We start from the raw sequence: 24,213 nt of genomic DNA, 5'->3' as shown, positions 1-24,213 counted from the left end.
AAACCCTCTTCCCCCACCCCCAAAAATCCATTTCTAAGAACTTAGTGAGGGAGACTTGTGTACCTTTACCCATAAAGACACACACACACACACACACACACACAGACATTCGTTTCTCAGTAAACAGATTTGTTTTATCAAAAAATCTGATGAAGCCACAGTGATTCAGTTGCGATCTCAAAAATGATGCTTTGTCTTGTACTGCACTGGTTTTTCAAGTACCAAGCGGAGGATACACACCAAAGCACAAAATGATTTAAAGCATACTGGGGGGGGGGCTGTTGGGAGAAGGGAAGTAGATAAATGCAGCAACATCAATTTTTCTGGGAACAGTCTGACAGTAAACACCAGTAGAACCTAGCTTATACAGAATCCCACCAATGGTAACCCAAAAAATGTGTTTTCTTTGTTTGCATAGTGGATAGCTAATTCTATACCTGCTTGCAGTGTTTTAAATAGTTGGAAAAGGAACAATGTTTTCCATCAGATTCCTAATAACACAACATTTAGGAAGATGGCGGCACCAGCTGCAGAGTTCAGCAGTGCAGTTTTGACCTTACTGTGGAGACTCGGCACAGAGTATCTCACAGACCAGCGTCGAAATTGATGGACTTTCACATCCAGTCAGTTCTTGGGCAAGGAATGTTACTTTAAGCGACTGCATCTGGTCCTCTCCAAGAGCTGAAACTGGTTTTGGGTGGCACCTTCCTGAAGGCAAGGCCGCCTTAATCCACCGGTAAAGATGAAAATCAAGATGCCAGTGTGATCCTTTTTAAAAGCCCAACAAGAAGCGTTGCAGGTGCTCATTGAAGCAATGTCCAGGTTTGTTTTTTGTCCATTTTTTTTGGGGGGGGGGGAATCAATGCATTATAGAAAGTCTTTAAGGCTTGTACTTTCCTCTTCCTTTGCCTTCATTGAGAGAACTTCAACAAAGTGCTTGGGTTTGACCTGTAGTCCATGACATGCCCCACAATACATTTGAAGAGAAAGAATACTGACAGTTATATAATAAAATGCAATACAATCATCGTACAAAATCCAATCTTTTGGCACTTTCCCCATCTTTGCTATTTCCACCAACATCCGTAATCAACTGAAGAACTTGCATCGCTTCCTTTTCCAAACAGGGATATCAGGAGGGTCAAAGTGGATTTTCAGGGTCAGATTGTGTCTTTGGCAGCTGCATTCATTCACTCACTGTCAAGATCTCTCCCCCCCCCCAACTGAGCTATAAACAGAACCCCATTTTTCAACCTCATCAGGAACCAGAAGTCTGACAAAGGCAAGAGCAGGAAGTTCACAGCCACTGACATTTATGGCAAGACACACTTTGACCTCCGTGAGTACGTAACAGGCCCAACCGTAGTGCTCTCCTTGATACGTAGGCAATCCTGGGTCAGTTTCTGACCAAATGAGGGCAGATCTCTCAAAGGCAAGGAAAACACAAAAACACCGGGCACGCTTTTAGGCTATGAGGTGGGCAGCCAACCTTGCAAGATTAAGGCCCCCCCACATCTATCTAGACTAAAGGGCCCGTTAATACATTCAGTGGCCAATAGGCTCATCAGTCCAAAGAGATTCATGTTTGGCATCAGGTCGGCCAGCACTCTAGTAATAGTTTGCAACTGCCCTACCTAAGGGCCAGTTTAGAGGATGTAAGGGCCACACAGCTACCTCTTGTCAGATTACATCCCTGCAGTGTGCATCGCCACATCCCCCGCTAGCTAATGATGCATGGCAGGGAGGTTCACAGCCATGACTTCATCTAATAAGTGATCTCTCGCTCACACACATGTAGACACACACACGCAAGAGCCTTGTTTGGCCTCCTACTCCTGAATCTTGTTCACATCCTGAAACAGTCATGTTTGCGTTCCATACACACCCCTCTTCCGGAATGCCTGCATTTGAAACACCAAGCTGAGGCCGCTCGCTCATTGAATAGATCCACTTTCAGAATGTGCTTCGGTTTGGAGCTTCACGCAGCAAAATCGCAGGGGAGAATATTGCTCAAAGCTACCAACATGAGTCTGACCAAACTCTGGGTGCCTGGTGTGCTCTGGTCCATGGGGTTACAGAGTCGGACATGACTAAACAACAAATATTGCTCCTTATGCCTATTTCCAGACATTGCCCTGGATTACAAGAGCATATAGCAGATCTCTGTTTGCAAGAGGGCTAGAGCTCTTTTGCAACTGGTGTGTTTCCTTCAAAAAGAAGGCAAGACCCAGAATACTACTAGGCGCCCCTTAGGCCATAGGGCTACTTCAATAGTCCACTGCAAGGAAGTTAAGAGCCGAATTGATACATCACTTTGGCTATGTGCAGGTGTGCAGGCACATTACATTCCTCAGGGTGCTCAGATTGGCTTCGCTTTCCTTCCGAGCGCATAATCAGTCAAAAATCTGGGTTTGTTCCTGTATAATTTGTGGAGTTGTCCTTTGTGCCCCTTACCATGAAATCTTGATGTCCCCAATTGCAGCCATAGGCAGTCTCTTGTCTGAGACCACAAGGACAGCACTAGACCTTTTCACAGCATATCCTGGAAGGAGAGCGCTGGTGTGAAGATGCCACATGGGTAAAGCTTTGCTTCCCTACCTTTCCATAGACTGTCAAGACCTAGACTATGCTTTTCCACATTCAGTCAGGGCCATATCACACATCTGACTTCGCCATTGCTTCTGCTATCCCAGTTTGCCAACAGGTGTACCTGGAGGATGCCCTGTGTTTCTGGCACTCATTTAAATCACTTGAACACCCCGAGGGTGTACTGATCAAAAGTCTAACATCCGTGGGTGAAGAGGCCTTCACTCTCACCCATTCGTTTTTACCAGTAATGAGACATGGCAGAGTGATATTCTCTGTTACTCCACGCCAGCCTTGAGCTGGAGCCTTTAGCATTCATCTCCTGCCAGGGCCTGTGGGGTGGAGGGAACGTCACTGGGCCCTAAATGGGTCTCGAGGGCTGAGCCCCTGCAACATGCACTGGGACAACACGGAACAGACAGCCTGACTACCTGTGTACGGTAGTGCAACAAAAGAACTGGAAATCCACATAATTCTTCCAGTGATGATCCTAAATTCCCATTAAGAGACATGATCATCAGCTTATGTTACTTGACGTGCGATCACTTGGAAAAAGTGCTCTACATTCACCAGAGATTATGCTGAAATAAGCATCTGAAATGAACTCATACTTTCCAAGTTTTTAAGGCCCAATTCTCCTCCTCTGAAGTGTCTTTCCAATCCCCTTTTCTTACTAAGGGGCCACATCTTTCCAAAGGGCCTGAAAAGGTCTGGTCTCCATAAGGGTTTCCTTACTGTAATGGCAGTCTTTGGCACGTTGAGAATAATACCAATTGCTCCCAGGTTTTCAGCAAGGAAAAATTGCATTTTGCATAAGCATTTTCTGTCTCTATCAGATCAGCAAAATGTAAGGTTGCAATTCTACTCAAGCTTACCAAAAAGTGAGCACCACTGAAATCAGTGGGGCTTCCTTCTAACTATGATAGAATGGTAAGAACCTAAGGAAATGAAGCAAAAGTGAAACCAAAACATATTCTAGTTCTGTTTGACAGGAAAAACAAACCAATTTGGAATTGGTTCAAAGGGCGAGAGCAACACTTTCCTCCACATAATTTTTAGAGAAGGAAATATTCCAAAGGAATACAGCGGCACAACAAAAACTGTCGGCATGCAGAGGGCCGGGAGGCCAGCTGGCTAGCCCCGGCTGTGCCGTCTCCTTCCAGCAGCCCGGTGCAAAGACCATCACCTCTGCTCCGACGTAAACCAGTGACCTGGGCTTCACAGCCAGGGCACACTAAGTAGTGACACGTAACAATCTCATGTCTGTTCCATAAGGTGGAATGGAAATGTCAACATAAACTTGGGTCTACAAGTGACTGTTGAAGTGCTAAGCGCATTTTTAAACCGCAACCTGTTTTTAGAGATTACAAGTTTCCACCCATTGAGAGCTTCTTTGGCTCTAACCATACTAGGTTGATGTACTTATAGACTATTTACTCTGTATTTCACTTTTTGTGGCTTTCAACTTTTTCTGAGCAGCAAACCCAGAGGCCTCAATGTCAATCTATCATGGTACGTAGTTCTAAGGGGCTTAAAAACACCTAGTGTGGGACAAACCTGGCTGATTGCAGTGGCCACTTCTGAAGTCATCATGCGCCAACTTATCCTCTTCCAATTCTTACGACAAAGCAGGCTTGTGAAAAGCCTACAGCAAAACAAAAAACCCTCTGCAGCACACTAGGAAACAAGCATTGCTGAAGAGATTGTAAATATGACACACTTTCACATGTGGAAACTTTAACTTGTTGACCAAGTGAGCACTGGTTAGGGCGGGTGTCCAGAAAATACTACCAACCCCACCTATCTCCAATTCAAAACCCACTTTAAATGGGACAGTTTAGTCATCTGCATTGGGCCTTTCAACTCAGCAATCTCAAAAACCAGACACTGGAAGAGTTCAACAGAATCCACTCTCCACGGCCGTCTCATTCACACAACACATCCGCACACATTTCCAGTCACAGAAGTCATTCCACTGCTGTCATAGTTTATATCCCCAAAGCTGTGCATGATGAGGACCAAGAGAAAGGCTTGGGATAACAAACAAATCGCCACGGTAGTGAGAGAGACTAGGTGCAATTTCTCTGCCTTCAGTTCTGTCTCGCCTGAGTGGGAAGCCTTGTAGCTGTACTCTGCAAATCTGACTCCTATTAACATGGCCTTGGGATCAAAAAATAATCTATGGCAATGCAAACGGATTGTGCCAGGTGTTAAGAGATGGACAGCACAAACAGCAGCCACAGATCTGGCAAAAGGTTATTAGTTTGGGTTCTGTATAAACAGCCCTCCATAGATGTGAATGCTCAGTAATACACTGTATATTTAAATACATTCCTGTGTATCCCACAGTTCAAGCGACTGGCCTCCCTCCCTCTCAAGGCTGCTCCTGAGGTTAAAAGATCACTTACAGCAACTGGTTTCAGTGACATAAAATGCCAATCCAATAGTGTCATCTACTCACAACCTGGAAGCAGTTTGCATACCAGTGGGACTCAGCTGTAGACACGGGTCTATGCCCTTCTGATCAGTGAAATTTAAATGCATTCCTGTGAGTGGGTCAGAAGAGTCTCAGAAGCAACTTCAGTAAAAAGAATAAAGTGTAGCCTACATCTGTGCAAAGACCTTGACTGTAGCGTGAACTGGATTTAACTCACCTTACCATAAAAAAAAAGGAAACGCAAACGGGGGAGGGGGAGGTAGGATAACAAAACAGGTCTTCCTCCTTCCCAGATCATTTTGACCAACCTCACATTAACTAGAAAAGGCAACATTGTTCAATAAGTGCTACTTTGCACCCGTGGTGCTCTTTGACCGCAGGAAATACTGATCTGCCCTCCCTTTCCGCCTTGCCACTGTCCTGTTTTCGTTGTCAAACTTCCGCTGGAGCTGCAAGGCCAGCCGGCGGTCTTCCTCCTCCTGCTTCAGCCTCTGCTCCACCTCACTCCTCCTCCTCTTCCTCGGAGGTTCGGAAGCAGCCAGCGCCCCGTGGTGACAGGCCACCTGCCTCAGTCTCTTGACCGAGCCGGCCTGTTCCAAGTGCTTCATTTTGCACTGTCTCTTTCGGCCCCTCCTCAAAGGCGAGGCCTCGTCGCCGAGGGCTTTCTCGATACAGACGCCGTTTGGGAAGTTGCTCCGCTCACTTTCGTTCCGGTACTTCAGCTGCTTCCTGCCGGCTGCCTTGACCGATGGGCCGAGGGCCCCGTTCTCTGGAAACTCTGAGCTGACTCTAATCACTTTCCGGGTCACCATTTTGGCATCGACGTTCAGACACGTTTCCGTCTGCCGCAAGGCTGCTTTTGTGCTGGGGACCTCAGAAATCCTGGTGTTTAGGGTGCTTGCGTTGGGTCTCGCTACGGGTGCTTTGGGGTAATCTTCCACCGCCTCCAAGTCTCTCCTGATATTGCCCGAGCTTTCAAACTTTGAAACACAGACAGAAGGCGAACAGTCTGTCGCTGCCTGCACATGCGTGGTGGTTTCAGGTGGCAGCACATCGTTTGATATCTGCAGGGGCTCTTTGACGAGTGAGTTGGCGCTAGGAACCAGAAAATCTTCCCCCGCCTCTGGGGCCAGGGATGTTAGCGTGGCTTTAGAGAGAGTCTTCTTCACCTGCCGTTCCTGGAATATCTGCTCCCATTTTTTCAAGATCCTGGGACTGGCTTCGTAAGTGGTTGGCTTCTGTAAACTCCTCGTTAGGTTCCTCGGAGTAGACTTGATAATTAGAGGACTGAGAACTCCGCCATCGGGAAGCTGCTTTGGAGGTGTGCAGGGGGAACAGACAATGGGCTTGAAGTGATTGAGTTCTTCTGAAATGCTGTCATTGCTCTCGGGGCTGATAGAGCGCTCTGGCTTCTGGAGGACGGAGAAGGAAGCAGCTGCATGGAAGACAAGGCGCTTATCAGCTGTTAGGTCTGGGGCGGAGAGGCAGCGATTGTTCTGGGTGGACGATAAAACTCCAACGAGGGGAGCAGGCGCACCAGATAACTGGTTTATCTGCAAGGAGCAATTGGGTATCATTAACAACTAATTTATACACAGCTTAATGCCAAAAGGGGTTTACAAAGTACAGGGGTACCTTGGTTTACAATCCCAATCTGTTCCGGACGTCCGTTTGTAAACCAAAACAGGTTGTAACCCAAGGCGCGCTTTCGCCAATGGGGCCTCCCAAAAAAATTTGTTCGCAATCCAAATAAAATGGGTTGCAAACTGGGACATGCACTTCTGGGTTTGACGTGTTTGTAATCCAAAACATGCAAACCAAGGTACCACGGGATAAAAACGATTTTCAGAGATTACGTTGAGAACTGCTGCTGCACATTAACATGGAAGGCAGATTCAGGGTAATAATGAAAACAGCTGTAACACAGCCCTCCAAGCACATTACAAAAAAAGGGGCAAATTCCATGTTATAGATCATTAAAAACGGGAACAGGAAATAAAACTGTCAATATCATGACGATGTTATACAAAACTATGGTACAACCACACTAGAAGTACTGCGCAGTTCTGGTCAACACACCTAAAAAATGACATTGGAAAGCTGGAAGGTTAAAAAAAACACACGACTGAAGTGATTGTGGGGCTGGAGCAATTCACCAATGAGGAAAGGTTACACAACATTTGGGGATTAATTCAGTGAACAGGTGGATAAAGAGGGAAGCATGATAGTGGTTATAATGATTGTGGATGGTGAAGGGGACAGAGACAGAACAGTGCAGTACAATAGGAAGAACCCAAGGTTATTGGATGAAGCTAAATGATGGAAAAGAAGAAGATAGGAAGAAGAAAGTTCTTATTCATACAGTGCAGAGTTAAAACTATGGCATTCGCTCCCAAATGATGTAGCGATGTCCCAAACTTCAGGTGACTTTAAGGGACAAATTCCTAGAGGAAGAGATCCCACTAGCTGCTAGCCATGAAGGCTGCGTCCAACCTTCACTATAGGGCAGTAAAAGCCTATGAAATGCCTGTGAAAACCAGTTGTTGGAATTTGCAAGTAGGGAGAGCGCTTCCTGGGGGTGTCTTATGGGCACCTCTGTGAAAAGAGGGTGCTAAGCTGGGTGGGTCTTTGGCTTGAGCCAACTACAAACTGCCACATGGAAGCACCCACAGGACCCTCTGCGGTAGTAAAGGAATATGTCAAGAAACACACAGTCAATATTACAGAAAGCCAGCGGATGCAGCAGTCCCCTGGTCAAATCAAAGACTCTTTGCAAAATAGCTCAGGACATTTTGAGGCAGTGGAACCCAACACGATAGCCACCATTTTCAAAAACATCATCACCTTTGTTCGGACTGGAGCTGATCTTTGCCTGCTTTTGGATCTTTCTCGAAGGGTGTCGTTGCAGCTCTGGCTCCTTTCTACCTTGGAGCTTAAGCTTCTAAAAAAATGTAAAGAAAACAAAAGTTTAGTGGGGAAAGCACCATAAATTAACACAATGCCTACATAATGCTATCATTAAACACCCGTTTGATCTTTGTGCAATATCTTCCTCTTCGTCTCACCTGGGGGAAGGTAGAGGCAGACCCACAGTATATATGCAGGTAGACTTACATGTATTGAACAAGGTACTGTTCTGATTCAGCCACATGCCCTCTATCTAGAAATCATATTTCACTAGTTTTAGTGTTATTGCTTCTAATGGACTGAGCTTTATTTTAAATGTTGTGAACCCATTAGTAATAAGGATACTTCAGATATGGTATAAAAACCATTTATTTTTACTAATGGCCCATGACCTACAGAGAGCCGCCTCACCCAGAACATGAAGGGGCTGTGAAATCTTTATAGAGAGGAGCTCCAAGTGTTCAGCATTTCTGGTCCACATGATTGCCAAGAAGACTGCAAAGCAGGCAAACAAAATCCAGCTAAATTGTCCCTTCACGCAACACTGCCCCCCCCCTTACAGCTCCACAAAAACCAGGAGTCACAACTTCCTTGTGCCCCAGTCCCTGTAACACATCTGCATAAATGTGCACACAATTTTGAAGTGGTTTCTAATTTGCAGTTTATTCCAGGAACAAATTCTGGGCCACTATAACACAGTCCAGAGTCATCTGCTCACTCTCCTAATATTCCCTGCCCCACTTACCACCATTGCCTTAGCTGGAACTTTCCCCTAAAGACAACTCAGAGAGTGACCAAGGACTTACCCTGCCACCAATGCTATTGAGTAGGTGCTTCCCTTGGAGACAAAAGCTGACCGATGTGCAGATTTGCCCTGGAATGGTTCCTCGTTCTCGGAATCAGAGAGGCGTTCCGGAAACTGAAAGGATCAAGGAAAGATTAGTTGACACTTTCCTTATTTATAACAATATTTTAAACCGCCAACACACAAAAAGTACCAATGTGGCATACAGTGGACCACAAACAGCCTCACTCTGGCAATTCACTGCTTCTTCCAACAGTGTTTTGAGCCTCCATTCCACAGAGCAGTTACGTTTGAAGTACGCACTGAGCAGAGGGGGATTTGTTGCCTGTAACCAAATTTGAGACAACAGTAGAAGAACAAAAGAAGAGCCTTTCTGTTGGATCAGATCAAAGACCCATCTTGTCAAGCATCCTGCTTCCCTTGGTGGCCCAACTAGATGCCCCTGGGAAGCCCAAAAGCATGACACGGAGGCAAACGGCTCTTTCTCCCACTATTTTTTCCCAGAGGCTGGAATGCAAAGGGATACTGCCTCTGTGTCTGAAGGTGATTTACGTCATTGTCAAATAGATTTCTACATGCTCATCACTGCAAAGTCTTAAGATGTAAAAAAACTCACAACAGTAAAATCCTGACCAGTATATAGCCATGGTTTCAGAGTTAAGGGACTAAAATACAGTGGTACCTCGGGTTACGAATTTAATTTGTTCCGGAGGTCCGTTCTTAACCTGAGGCGCACTTTCGCTAATGGGGCCTCCCGCTGCCGCACGATTTCCGTTCTCATCCTGGGGCAAAGTTCTCAACCAGAGGTACTACTTCTGGGTTAGCGGAGTTTGTAACCCAAAGCATTTGGAACCCAAGGTACCACTGTACTATGGCAGCTATGGCTATCCACGACTAATACGTCATGATGGCTAGATTTATATCCAACATCACAGGGAGTATGCCTCTGAATACCAGTCACCGGGGAATTACAGAGGGAAAGGGATGCTAGCCAATCCAGTTTCTATGCCTGGGTCCTAAAATCCTTAGCTCATCAACATCCCATGGGAGATTACTCTGTACTTCTTGATACACATGTCTGAAAGCGAGTCCTACTGAAATCAACTTGGCTTTCTTTTGAGCAAAGCTTTAAGGTCTAGGCTGTCATCTAGTTAAAACAGGGGTCAGCAAGGTTTACATCGCCTGGGCCAGTTCACTCCAGCGGAGATCCCTCCATGGGCCAATTGCGCGTGTGTGAGAGAGAGCGCGCCCGCGATTTCTGGAATTTGTGCAGACATGATTTCCGGCGCCGTGGAAGCAAGTCCCGGCACCGTGCTGTGCTGGTTTAACACAGTGCACAGGGACTCGCTGAGCAGGCAGCTCGGTTCGGGGGCAGCTAAACGACCCCCATGGGCCACTTGCGGCCCATGGGCCTTAGGTTGCTGACCCCTGAATTAGATGCCCCGTTCTCCCATCCCACTCAGCATTCTGTCCGCACATTCATGTAGTTATAGCTAGGGAGGAGGAGCCTGCTCAGCGCTTTCAATCCCTGCAGTCCATATTCGTGGAAATCTTTGTCCTGTGTTGGTTCACACAACTGAACAACAATATCTGTGGCTTCCTACGGCAAGATGTTCCAGAGGAAACAAGGTCTCAAAAGTTCCCCCTTCAATTCTGCACTGAATTTGGTTTGGCATGAACCTGACAATAAAGTCCCAGGAGAAGACAGTGTGCCATCATCACGTGACATAGTCCTTAGTGTCTGCAAGATATTTCTAGGAGGAACACCCAAATTATTGGCTTCTGCATTAAAAGCAGCGGTATTTTTTTTTATCCTACATCCACCATATGGACTGTAACTTATGGTTACCAGATTTTTTTCAATGAATCTGGGGACACTTTTTGGGGGGGGGAAGCGGAGTAGCAACAGGGAGTCAGTAGTGGGGATGGCGAGGCAAAAGACCCTGGGCCCAAGCACACATGCATATTGTATAAAGGCGCAAAGCCCTTCTTTCGCACCCTGTGAAACAAACGTGCAGAGTTTTTTAAAAACTGGGCAACGGCTGCCCACCCGTGACTCCCGAGCCTCCCCCGATCAGTCAAAACAAAGGGGGAAGGAGGCAGGAGAGGTTTACTGCCGGATGTCCCCAGTTCTCCTTTGGCAGTGGCAGTCAGCAGCCCAGAGTCAGCCTGGTAGCGCAGTTGGTTCTGGCTGGCTCCGGGCTGCCGCTGCCACGTTTCCCGGGGACAGATTTGCAAATCCGGGGACATCTGGTAACCCTACTATAACTAAATTGTAGTATTTTGGAGGGGGGGCACCGCACATGTTTTGCCCACAAAAGGTTCAATCTCTGATGCCTCCAGGCTATCCTGGTTATGGCAGGTAGGTATACAGGGGGTTTTTTGGTGGTGGTGGGGAGACAAAGCAGCGTAGCACAACCCACAGCTACTTACACGTTCTTGGGTCATTTTGACCATTAAGGACTCCTCTTTCTTCTGATCTTCTGTTTTTCTTTTCCCTGCATCAGTAGTGTCCTCAACAATCAGCTTGTGAATAAAATCATCAGAGGTTCTCTCTTCTTGCAGTTTTTCATCCCTCAACTAGAAGCAAATGAGAATTCATGTCCTGGTTTAATCTTGCTTTGGCTGCCGCTCTTCTTTTTAAAAAATGCAGCTGTTTTATTACTGCGGCTACATTTGGCTGCCACAGTTAAAGAGAGACATTGACCAATTGCAGTGTGTCCCAAGACGGGTGACCAGGATAGCGAGGAGACTGGAAACCAAAGTGTATGACAAATGATGGAAAGACCTGGGTCTCTTTAGCATGGAGAAGTGACTTTTACACTGATTTTATGGCAAAACCTTCCAAAGCAGTTAACATAACTTAAAAACAAAGCAATCTATAGAAATACAATAAAACAGCTGAACAACGGTAACGTTAAATCCAGATAAAACACATCATTAAAACCTGAAAACACTGAAAGGTGGAAACAAATAAAGATAGTCTTCACCTAGCACTGAAAAGGTCTCAGACTCTGCATCATGTAGGCCTCTCTGAGAAGAACATTTCAGAATCCAGGTCCCACAATCAAAAGGCCCCTATTGTGGTCACCACTCAAGGCAGAGGGACCCATAAGAGGACCTAAGTTGGCTCAGGGTAGCCATTTTAGAAATATAATTACTTATTTTTGGTGTTGCAAGGTTATGCTTTTTAAAAAATAAATAAAAAATAAGGCAGTTATGATGGGGAAGACTGGAGCTGCAGCTGTTCCTCATGCAGAAAAATCTCAGAACCAATCCCTGACATCTCAAGTAGAGCTGGAAATGTCTTGTCTGAATCCCTGGAGAGAGACGGCCAGTCAGTGTCGACAATATTGAGCAAGATGGAGCAAAGATCTGACTCCTATTTTCCTATCTATTATGCAAAAATTATAGTGAAAAGATCAGGTGTAGCATAGGACTAAATCCCAAGACTTGGCAGTAACTCCTGAATTTAGGCACTGGACAATCTATATGTCCCACCTGAGCATAGGTTTAGGAATCTGCTTCCTTTGGCCACAGTTTAAAGTTCAGAAAAGGTGTTTAAACATTGAGAGGAAGCACATCTAAGCTCTGCCAGTGTGTCTGAAGAAAAAGAGCAGGGCCAGCAAGCCAAACAGGAAGTGGACAAAAAGCTGTCTCCCAACTGCACATGTGGCAGAGTCAGAGCCCCAGAAACACTTGAGAACATTTTCTCCTCAATTGCTGTAAAGGAAATCATTAGAACTATTGCCAGAAATGCTTCTACAGCATGAAGAAAATCTTAGTGCAGTTTCAACAAGGAAGCTGTGTAGGATATGCAATTCCGAGCTTCCCTTCCCTAAAGTCACCAGGCGTCTGCTGCTGCAGGCTTTAAAACTACAAGATCTGTATAAGGAATTCATTATTTCACCTCTATGATACTGCATGCAGAACATTTCTATTTCCCCCCCTCTGGTGGCCAGTAGGCAACTGTGCTATCTTATTTATAATCCTGCAGTTTTGAATGAATCACCCAGAAGGCTCTTCATGGAGAATTAAAAACTAATAACTATTTCTACTGGGCAACTGGGTGCTTTACCAAGCAAAGTACATGGGGCCTAGAGTCCCTCTGGAGAAAATTTAAATGGCGGGTAGCTAGGGGACTGCTTTGCAGTGTGTCCAACCACCCAGGGAAAATAGTTTTAAGGAGGAGATGGTAGGGGCAAAAAGAGCAATGGAGATGGAAAAAGAATGATGGAAGAGGTGAGGGTAATGAGCAGAGCGATAACGAGGAATGAGTTAAGGGTATAGGGGTCAAGCCTGGTTTGCACAATGTCTTCCGCCCCACAAAAGACAAAGCACTTGCACAACACAGGCACACACAGCACCCTGCAGGCATGTGTCCTCCTTGCTTTTCCATGGGCCTGGCAAATGTAGAATCCCGTGGAAATAAAACAAAGCAACCTGAATTTATAACAATGATAATTTATTATTTATACCCCGCCCATTTCCCCAGCCACTCTAGGAGCCTCCCAACTGAATATTAAAAACATGATACAATTTGTGTGATTTTTACAAGGGATTCCCTCAAACGCATCCATGGATGCGTACTGTCATTTTGTTGGCACCCCATGTAAAAATCACGCAAGATCCACAAAGATCCATGACTTGGATCAACATCTGTGTGTCATGACAGCACTGGGAGTGGCAAGGGAAGAAGAGAAACTGAGGTGTACAGCTCTGGCACACTCTCAACATTCCACAGGTCTACAAGGGTTGGGAGCTCTTGCAATAATAATTTGTAGAAAGCATGGAAAACATTGCGCAGTTATCTCCTTTGCTCCACCTAATCTCTTTCTCTCCTCTACCAGGGCTGAAAAAGGTTCCAACGAAATGAAACAGAAGTTCTCAATTGTGCCCAAGCAAACCTCCTTAGTCAAGGAAGAGAACAACAATTAACATACAGTGGTGCCCCGCAAGATGAACGCCTCGCAAGACGGAAAACCCGCTAGACGAAAGGGTTTTCCGTTTTGGAGGCGCTTCGCAAAACGAATTTCCCTATCGGCTTGCTTTGCAAGACGAAAATGTCTTGCGAGTTCCTGCGGGTTTTTTTCCCTCCCCCCCCTTTTCCTAAGCCGCTAAGCCGCTTATCAGCTGATCCGCTGATAAGCCGCTTAACAGCCGATTGCTAAAAGCTGCTAAACCGCTAATAGCGCTAATCCGCTAAGCTGTCAATGGGCTTGCTTCGCAAGACGAAAAAAATGCTATACGAAGAGCCTCACGGAACGGATTAATTTCGTCTTGCGAGGCACCACTGTACTTTAAATCGCCCTCAGTAGTAAAAGACTGCCCAAATTCACATTTACAGAGATGTGTATAAATTTGATGTAAATAAATGGATAGATAGACAGATAGATAATTGATCTGACATTCAGAAAGAGAAGACAACAGAAATCTGCAAGAGTCTACTGCATGCCTTAACACCCCTGAATGCAAAATGCTTATTAAAAATAGGGTATGGAGCCTATCAGCCCCCAAGAATATCTGTCAGTACTACAAAAGGATGAGCACAGAATAAACACCGGCTCTATGCTGGAGACAGATACACACTAGGCACATGTAGCAGTGACTGCTTTAAACTTTAACCACCATAGACCTAGAACAGGGGCAGGGCACTTCTGGCCCTCCAGATGTTGTTGGACTCCCAACTCCCACTAAGCCCCACCAGAAGGTCCAAAGTGTCGGGGAAGATGGGTGGTGGACTCCAGAAATTTCTGGAGGGCCACCAATTGCCCATCCTGGTCTTGATGATATGGCTGCAATAATTTATCACAGAATCCAACTGTCTTACCTTTCGTAGCTGGCTTTTGTATTCCTCATGCAGCTCTCCAGGCTTGCTTAATGTGATGGGTGCTCTGAATATAAAATCTGCAGACAGAAAGAGGGGTTGGAGGAGTTGTTTAGCGTTTTGAGCATTCACAGAAATGCAGCTAAGCATGGTTATTCTTACTACTATATCAGAAATGTGTGTTTTCCTCATACTGGGGCTCACCACAAGGAGATGAATCCACTTGGCAACTGCATGCTAAAATAACGATCCAAAAAACAGCCCCTGGCCTCTCAAAACTTTTTTTAAAAATCAAGTGCAACAATGGTAGCCTACCTATGCAACTTGAGTGAAACTAAGCAGGGTTCGCGCACATAGATGTCCTGCTGTTGGAGAGCAAAATGTCGCACTACCTCCTGTGCCATCTCTAGTAAAAAGCTCAACAGCAACTTTAAAAACCACACCCACTTTGGCAAAACACATGCCCAGGCAAGTCACTCTCTGGAACCAGAGATTCTCTACAAAGGAATTCAAGACCAAGTCATCCATAAAGCCATCCAATTTTATCTCATCATGTTTGCAAAGAAGAGACTATCGCAAAACAAATATAAGTCACCGATAAGAAGCTGAAAAGGGACAGGTTAGCCAATCCACAATTTGTGCCCACACAATACCGCCAGCTAGCTTTAAGAAAACTTTCCACATTTAAGTTACCAAACGCAGGACCCATTTCAGTATCACGTGGGCATGTTTATTTTCAGACGTTAAGTGTGTGGACATGAGTGCAAGAAGCAAAAATAAAAAATGTACCGTGTGCCTCTGTCACTGCCCCATCTTCTAGGCATCAGCTTGGACTACAAACACCCATTTGTGATATACTGCCAGGTCAAAAATCATGAAGCCATTATCACAATACAGTGGTACCTCGGGTTAAGTACTTAATTCGTTCCGGAGGTCCGTTCTTAACCTGAAGCTGTTCTTAACCTGAAGCACCACTTTAGCTAATGGGGCCTCCTGCTGCCGCTGTGCCGCGGGAGCACGATTTCTGTTCTCATCCTGAAGCAAAGTTCTTAACCTGAAGCACTATTTCTGGGTTAGTGGAGCCTGTAACTTGAAGCGTATGTAACCTGGAGCGTATGTAACCTGAGGTACCACTGTATTAACTTCAAACTGGTTTTGGACGATTTATCGACATATTGCCCAGCCCTAGATGACATGGGGGTGACATGTGTACAGCACCCCAAAAAGGTGCCTGCATTGAATGTACATTATCATACATGCGTTAAGGGACTTATGTCAATTCTTTCCCTAACAAACATTTGAAAAGTCAGGATTTGCCAGAAAGTCAAAGAGTCTCTAAATGTGCTCTCCTTTATACAAAGGAGGCCTGTCCTGAATTTCCCTATCACTTGAAAAGGAGCATGATTGTATAACAGAGTGGAAATGCTTAAAGGGAACCACGTCTGGCTCTCAATACTCCTTTCTAGTGGCAAATTGCATCCTTTAATTTCCAGACAAGTTAGTTTGCCTTTCTTGGCACAAGGTCACGATAAATCTACGGGGGAGGAGCATGCGTGCGCACAAACATCAAGATTCCCACACCAGCAGCACCCATAACACAGGCATGCACAAAGCTACACAGCCAGTCAGCTGTGAGCAAAATTTATCTGCAGGGACCCAGGGAAGCCTCACAACACGTGGATTTTTTTTTGATTTTTTTTTTAATCATTTAATGGTTTAGCACCAGCGTTGAAGCAATGTTTCTTCAACATCAACTTCGTTGGACTGGTCATGTTGTATGGATGCCTGATTGTCTTCCAAAGCAACTACAGTGGTACCTCTAGATACGAACAGGATCCGTTCCGGAGCCCCATTCGCATCTAGAAGCAACCGTAATTAGCGACAGCACATCTGCGCACGTGCGCGTCGCTTTTCGACACTTCTGTGCATGCACGTGACGTCATTTTGAGCATCTGCGCATGTGCAAGCGGTGAAACCCATAAGTAACAGAGCACAACTCGAACGCACTCAACCCGAAGCTCATTCAACCCAAGGTACGACTACTCTATTCCGAACTTAAAAATGGAAAACGTAATGCTGGTGGTCAACAAAAGAGGTTTAGAGACTGTCTCAAGGCAAATCTAAAAAAATGTAGTATAAACACTGACAAATGGGAAACACTGGCCTGCAAGCGCTCCAGTTGGAGAACAGCTTTTACCAAAGGTGTCATGGGCTTTGAAGACACTCAAACTCAGGACACAAAGGAGAAACGTGCTAGGAGGAAGGCATGCTTGGCAAATCCACACCGTGATCAGCTCCCACCCGGAAACCAATGTCCCCACTGTGGAAGGATGTGTGGATCCCCACAGTCACTTACGGACTCATTGTTAAAACCGTGTTTATGGAAGACAATCTTACTCGGCTATGAGGGATCACAGAAGAAGAAGAAGAAGTGTGTGTATGGAGAGACAGATCTAGCAACTTTGTGTACTCATGCAAGGTTCCCCTAAGACAAAACAGCATGTCCCCATGGCAGACGTTGCTCTGAAGCGACCCAACATTGGGTTGCATGAAATCTGACAGAACTGTTGCTCAAGACTAGACAGAATTTCCTAGATTAACAAAACAAAATCCAGTTTCCTGTTTGAGGAAGTTTAATGGCCAGGGCAGGGCCGGGCCTAAAAGCAGAAGACCCTCTCTGAAGTTTAGCAGGTCAGAGTTTGGGTCAGTGCCTAGATGCTTAAAGCTAGGGAAGAAAAACTGACTTTGAATAAACTATTTCTTAACATGTTTGTGACCGTTTACTGCGTTTAGTTAACCTGAAACCATGCCATACACAATCTTGACATAGAACACTTTTGTCCATTGTGATAATCCAATTTAGATAGAAGAGCTGGATATTGCAAATAAATGTAACCTGGTACATATGATAACAGAAAATAAATTAATTCAAGCTTCATTTGCAATTTCCCATAATCAGACCAACAGCAGAATGTTGCTGTGTACCCCCCCTGCAATTACAACCCCTATTTTGTGTGCTCAAGAATCAGACAGTGACTTCTATTCAAAGCAAGAAAGCCAACCATTGAGATCTGAAGATCCACAAGACTCCACCTTAACTCTTTGTGTCCCCCTCAGGTGACATCAAGGAGTGGCAAAAGTACAACTTGCAGGCCAAAGCTCAACACAGCATTATCTGAGGAATTCTCCTGAACTGAATAGTCAATTTCAAAAAGCAGTTTTCAGAAAACCTGTCAAACTACACCTAACCCAGACTTTCCATCCAACACTAAGCTATTCATTCTTTTCTGTAGTTGCACAGCAGACCAGAACAACCAGAAAATGTCAATTTATGGGGGGGAGCCGATAAAATTAGTGGCACTGAAGTGCTTTTAGAGATGAAAAGGTTTTCAGCATAGATAACACAAAGTTTTATGGCACACTGGAATCTAGGGATCTGTTGCACAAGGAACGCTCTCTCAATAACAAGAAAGAAAAAAGAAGGGTTCAGTCCTGAACACAGGTCAGACAAAATGAAGGTAATCTGCTTAGTGGAGATCCAGCCCAGACAAGTACAGGAAAATGGATCAAAACTGAATTTACTCATGACATCCGATTCAGCGCCCAAGGTAGTGGTGGTTGTTAAAACCCATCAAATCCCTTGCTTTAGGACAGAATAACAACCTTGTGGAAGGCGGTAGGAATTGGAGAATAACAGTAAGTCCAGGTGACCCTTGCACCTTTGACCAGAGAAGGGACATGGCCATTCCCTGTATACACACCTTAGGAAAATCTTTCCCCATACTATCACCGTCTCAATTCACCAATCATCTTCTTTTTGGCAGCATTATGTGTCCAGCATACATTATGTAGCTCAGCAGGTAGAGCATGAGACTCTTAATCCCAGGGTTGTGGGTTCATAGCCCATGTTGGGCAAAATATTCCAACATTGCAGGGGATTGAACTAGATCACCCTTGTGGGCCCTTCCAACTCTACAATTCTATGATTTAATTCTATGTCCAGAACATTCAATACATCTACCCACAAGTCAAGAAATATATGACCAACACCAGAAGCAAAACTAAACTCACACTTGCTCATCTCCTGAGCATGTTTAAAAGGTGCAAATTCACACTCCATGATAAAACTCTCAAACACACATACACAAAGCCCTGCTTTACACCATGCAAAATATATTTTGGACTAATTCAGCACCATGAGTGTTAGTTGTTTTCAAATACACAGGCAGAGTGACTAAAAAAAGAATCATCTTATGTTTGTGTACAATTGTAATCCATGTAAGTGATTCAAGGAGTGGCTATCGTTCCATCAGTAACCAAAAACAGGAAATTAGCAGACTTAGAAACATATTTTGCATATGCATCATTACACAGCCAACCTCTTGTTCTTAGGAACACCACCTCACTTACTAAGTGTCATATTGTTCTAATAATACTGTGCTCCACAAACAATTAGTGATGTATACGCCTTTTCCCAATGTGCATGACTATCACACCCAAGAACTCACACACACACACACACACACACACACACACACCCCAAAGGCATCCCATTTCTCTTTACACTGTTGTGGCCCATGTGTACAACACAATACTACATTTCTTGGGCTTTCAATGCTACATTCTCCTCTGTCCACCCCTCCTCTCAACACCTGACTCAAAGCAAACCTCAACACACCCAGTCAATCAGGCACTGAATTTATCACAACTCTCGAGACCCACAAAGGCTGTACTTTTTGGTACCTCTGGTTAACACATACTTGAAAAGCCTCACAGTAACACGTCCATCACACTGCCCATGCCCCATAGCCAACGGATGATCAACCCGTGTGGTGTAGTGGTTAGAGACTAGGAGCTGGGAGGCCAGGCCTCAAATCCCAGCTCAGCCATGAAACTCGCAGGGTGACCTTGGGCTAGTTCTCAGCCTAACCTACCTCACAAGGTTGTTGTGGGGGGGTGGGAATGGGGAGGAAGAATACGCCTTGAGCAACTTGGGAGAGAAAGTGGGATACAGTGGTACCTCTGGATGTGAACGGGATCCGTTCTGGAGCCCCGTTCACATCATGAGCAGAACGCAACCCGCGTCTGCGCATGCACGTGACGTCATTCTGAGCGCCTGCGCATGTGTGAACGGCGAACCCCAGAAGTAACCCATTCCGTTACTTCTGGGTCGCGCTGGGACGCAACCTGAAAAGATTTAACCCGAAGCATCTGGGTTAAACCACAGAGCCTAGGACTTGCCGATCAGAAGGTCGGGGGTTCGAATCCCCGTGACAGGGTGAGCTCCCGTTGCTCGGTCCCCGCTCCTGCCCACCTAGCAGTTTGAAAGCACGTCAAAGTGCAAGTATATAAACAGGTACCGCTCCAGCAGGAAGGTAAACAGCGTTTCCGTGCGCTGCTCTGGTTCGCCAGAAGCGGCTTAGTCATGCTGGCCACACGACCCGGAAGCTGTACGCCGGCTCCCTCGGCCAATAAAGCGAGATGAGTGCCGCAATCCCAGAGTCGGTCACGACTGGACCTAATGGCCAGGGGTCCCTTTACCTATGACTGTAAAAAGGCAATAAAAAAAGAAAATTGAATGGGGCATGTCTGGAGACTGTTCCCCTGAATGACCTGCCCCTGCGAGGAAGAAATACACACACGGGACTCCTTCACTTCACAAGATAAACTTCAGACAGATGCCAACGGTGCCAAAGGGTGAGGATAATGCAAAAGATAAGAACGCAAACACAAAGGTGCACAGTCAATTGCAACTGACTGCACAATACATGTGCTTGTTACACTCCTCCTTTGAGTGCACCAAAGATGTATAAAACATGGACCTCCAGCACATTGCTGATGTTTTCAAACAAACACACACATGCATACCCCAATGTTAGCAAATTCCTTAAAACCATTCTTTTTTGGGAGCCAACTTGTATTTTTTATTAAGAAAGAGATCAATTATTTCTGGGTATTTAACCAATTCTTCCTGGAAATAAAGCCTGAAGGAATCGATTTCAGCAAGACTAGCAGAGAGTGGATAAAAGCAGGTGGAAAACACGGGTCTTTGGGGTCACCTGAAAGGTGGGTCAACACGCATCATCCGGCTCCATCATTTGCTCTGAAGGCATTGCAAAACAACCACCGCAGCCACCACACGCATCTCAAGCCTGTGTCCATTTAGCTAGAAATAAATGCAATTGGGCTTCTCGGGCGAAGCCCCACGCAGAGCTGCTCTCCCCGCGTGACACAGGCCCACGGCATTTCCTGTTTGCATCTTGTGTTTTTCATGTTGCGAACTGCCCCGAGATCTACGAATGCAAATTTAATTAACAAACAACAACAGCCACCTGCCCGCAGGCCCCCGCGCCTACGCCCGCCCCCGTGAAATTTACCCGTTCACACACGCGCGCCGCGCCTGGGCGCATCCCGACGTGCTTCGCTGGCACCTGGGGCGCCTGTCCCAAAACCACGCACCCCCTGAGGCTCCGCTGCCCACGTAGGCAGAAACGCGAGCAGGCACGCGCGCGCCCAGACAACGTCAACGAGTCGCGTGCATTTCCTACTCTCACTCTCTCACACACGTACACGTAACCCATTCACACGATACGTGTCGCGCACGGGCGGGCGCCGCACCTCGCTCTGCCTGGGCGGGCGGTGGCGGAGGAGGAGGAGGCGGCGGCGGCGGCGTCTCCCCTTCCGACGGGGCCCGAACCGAGGAGAAGCTGCCGAGGCGGCTGCGGCAAAACGGGCGGCCGGGGCCCTGAGGCGGGCAGCGCCGCGGCCCGCAGGCGCACCGGGGCCCGCCGCCCTCCGCCTCTTTCTCCTCAGGCCCGCCCTGGCGCCGCCTCCTCCGGCCCCGTCGCAGGAGCGGAGGCGGCGGCGGAGACCCCGCGGCCCGGACGCCCAGCGCCGCCGCCGCCGATGCTGCTGCCGCCGCCGCCGCCGCCGCCATTTTCTCACGGCGTGAGGGGAGGGAAACGAGCCCCCGCGTCGGCCACGCCCACCTCCTGCATATTCATGAGCCCCTCCACCGCCAGCCTCCTCCTCCTCCTCCGCTGCTTGTTTGTGATGGTGGCGGCGGGGGAGGGTAGTCCGTTAATGCGCGCGCCGCGGACGACGGTTAGGAAAAGGCCCGCGCCTGCCTCGGCCGCCGCCGGAGCCCCGCCCACTTCTCCCCCACACCCAATAGCCAGGCGAAGGTGGGTCGGCCGCGCCCAGTCAGAGGAGCGGGCCGGGAAGGAGGCTCCTCCTCCTGCTGTATAAGTGACGCCGCGGCCCCCTCCCCCCCCACCGCCTCACAGGCGTCGTTCGCTTTTCGCCCTGCTTTTTCCCTCAGGTTACACGGCTGCACGTTGTCAATGAACGCAAATAAAGTGACTGGAAACACGCGTGTATCTGTGTCTAGACATGCGCATATTTACACGAAAAGGGTGCATATAACGTGTGTCTCGCATATCACTGAGGGAGAGAATACAGAGACGGATCTCTGTGTTGTGTTGTGTAACGGGGTATGCAGATAAAACACTCAGATACTTACAAAAACAACGTTTTTTAAAAAAATAATATTTTATTAAGTTTTATCAAAGAAAAAGGTTGCATAAAGAAAAACACAGAGCATATAAACATACAAAAGACATCAGAATGCAAAACAAAAAACAAGCAGTTAACATATAATAAAAAAAGAAAAAACCAAGAGAAAAAGAAAAAGTTAAAACACTAAAAAAGATTCAAAAAGTTAAAAATAAAAATCCATCTCTTTAATTTCTTACCATTCATAAACTTATTTTCTTGACTTCCTCACACCCCCCTTTCTTGTATTCCAATTTGAAATTGATTAGCAAATTCCTTCTTATTAATTTTATCCTTGATTATCTTTCTTCACATATTGTTTATTCCTAATTTTCATCTAATATCTATCCCTTCTTTCATTCATATTCTTATTTTACCTTTTTTACTAGAACCCATTCATTTCATTTCAATGTCATCAACATTCAAAAATTTTACAATGCAAAAACAACGTTTTTATATAGCACGTGTGTGTGTGTGATATAAAGTCTCAAACTCAGACCCATCTCAGACCTTCCAAGGCTCTCTTTTTGCCTGGGACGTCCCTGATTTACAGAAGCTATCCTAGTTTCTGATTTTATATATATACAGGGTGAGTCTTTTTAAAAGAGTATCCACAGGGCCTCTTTTAAAGTACTCACCCTGTATATAAAAAATTGTTTCTCAGGTCAGCTCCCTATTTGGTTCACTTTTCCTGTTTGCAATGCATAGTCTGTCACACACCAACTATAAGTATCAGTTATATATGTTGTTGTTGTTTAGTCGTTTAGTCGTGTCCGACTCTTCATGACCCCCTGGACCAGAGCACGCCAGGCACCCCTGTCTTCCACTGCCTCCCGCAGTTTGGTCAAACTCATGCTGGTAGCTTCGAGAACACTGTCCCACCATCTTGTCCTCTGTCGTCCCCTTCTCCTTGTGCCCTCCATCTTTCCCAACATCAGGGTCTTTTCCAGGGAGTCTTCTCTTCTCATGAGGTGGCCAAAATCTTGGAGCCTCAGCTTCAGGATCTGTCCTTCCAGTGAGCACTCAGGGCTGATTTCCTTCAGAATGGATTGGTTTGATCTTCTTGCTGTCCATGGGACTCTCAAGAGTCTCCTCCAGCACCAGAATTCAAAAGCATCGATTCTTCGGCGATCAGCCTTCTTTATGGTCCAGCTCTCACTTCCATACATCACTACTGCGAACACCATAGCTTTTACTATACGGACCTTTGTTGGCAAGGTGATGTCTCTACTTTTTAAGATGCTGTCTAGGTTTGTCATTGCTTTTCTCTCAAGAAGCAGGCGTCTCTTAATTTCGTGGCTGCTGTCACCATCTGCAGTGATCATGGAGCCCAAGAAAGTAAAATCTCTCACTACCTCCATTTCTTCCCCTTCTATTTGCCAGGAGGTGATGGGACCAGTGGCCATGATCTTCGTTTTTTGATGTTGAAATATACTCAGAGTCGCAAAGTGATTTCATGCTCTTTATTCAGCTCATAGTGGTGAGGAGGAATGAATGAATGTCCCCTCAAAGTATCTGCTTTATATACATTATTTACACAATGGGCTGCACATGATTGGCTAATTCCAGGATTCTACTGTAGGCCAATCAGGTTGTGGATTCACTTCTATCTGGAGCATGATTGGGTGGTTCCTGCTAACCAATCATACTGCTGCATTGTTCTAGGACCAATCAGACTGCTGCATTCTGAATCCTATTGTTCTAGGACCAATCAGACTGCTGCCTTTTGGAGCCTATTGTTCTAGGACCAATCAGACTGCTGCAGTTTGGATCCTATTCAACTCAGTACATAACACCCCTCCCCTCTAAGTTCCAGTCCTGCCCGGAAGGTCGCATTCATAGTCCTCAAGGTACGCCGGTGGCCTACGTGTGCGTTGCGGCCTGGGGTGTTCCCTGGTCCGGGGTTCAGGTTCTGGCTCGTGTTCCAAGGATGGGGCTGTTTGGTCTGGCGCAACCGGCTCGCTCAGTCGTGGTTCTGGTTCCGGTGTCCTTTCGGCCTCGCGGGTCCTCTCTGTATTTACTGATTCTGCCTCTCCTGCTTGCCCCTGCTGCTCTATGGGCCTCACTGCCCCACTGTTCCCTTGGGACTCCTCTGAC

General features: G+C 46.3%; 1 protein-coding gene across 1 annotated transcript; it reads right to left on the bottom strand.

The window, feature by feature from the left end:
- Window positions 1-112: 112 nt before the first annotated feature.
- On the bottom strand, window positions 113-22,822 carry RNF169 (ring finger protein 169; the record flags this gene model as incomplete). The annotated part of the gene is made up of 7 exons (XM_081859538.1): window positions 113-6,576; window positions 7,868-7,964; window positions 8,737-8,849; window positions 11,169-11,315; window positions 14,566-14,642; window positions 21,181-21,554; window positions 22,803-22,822. The coding sequence occupies 7 exons, from the start codon at window positions 22,820-22,822 to the stop codon at window positions 5,371-5,373; spliced, it is 2,034 nt and encodes a 677-aa protein (XP_081715664.1). The 3' UTR covers window positions 113-5,370.
- Between the last annotated feature and the right edge of the window lie 1,391 nt (window positions 22,823-24,213).

This window comes from Podarcis erhardii (genome assembly GCF_964252035.2).
Source record: "Podarcis erhardii genome assembly, chromosome: 4".
NCBI lineage: Eukaryota > Metazoa > Chordata > Lepidosauria > Squamata > Lacertidae > Podarcis > Podarcis erhardii.
The sequence above is the reverse complement of the archived record's forward strand: the minus strand, read 5'-3'. Positions and strand labels throughout refer to the sequence as shown.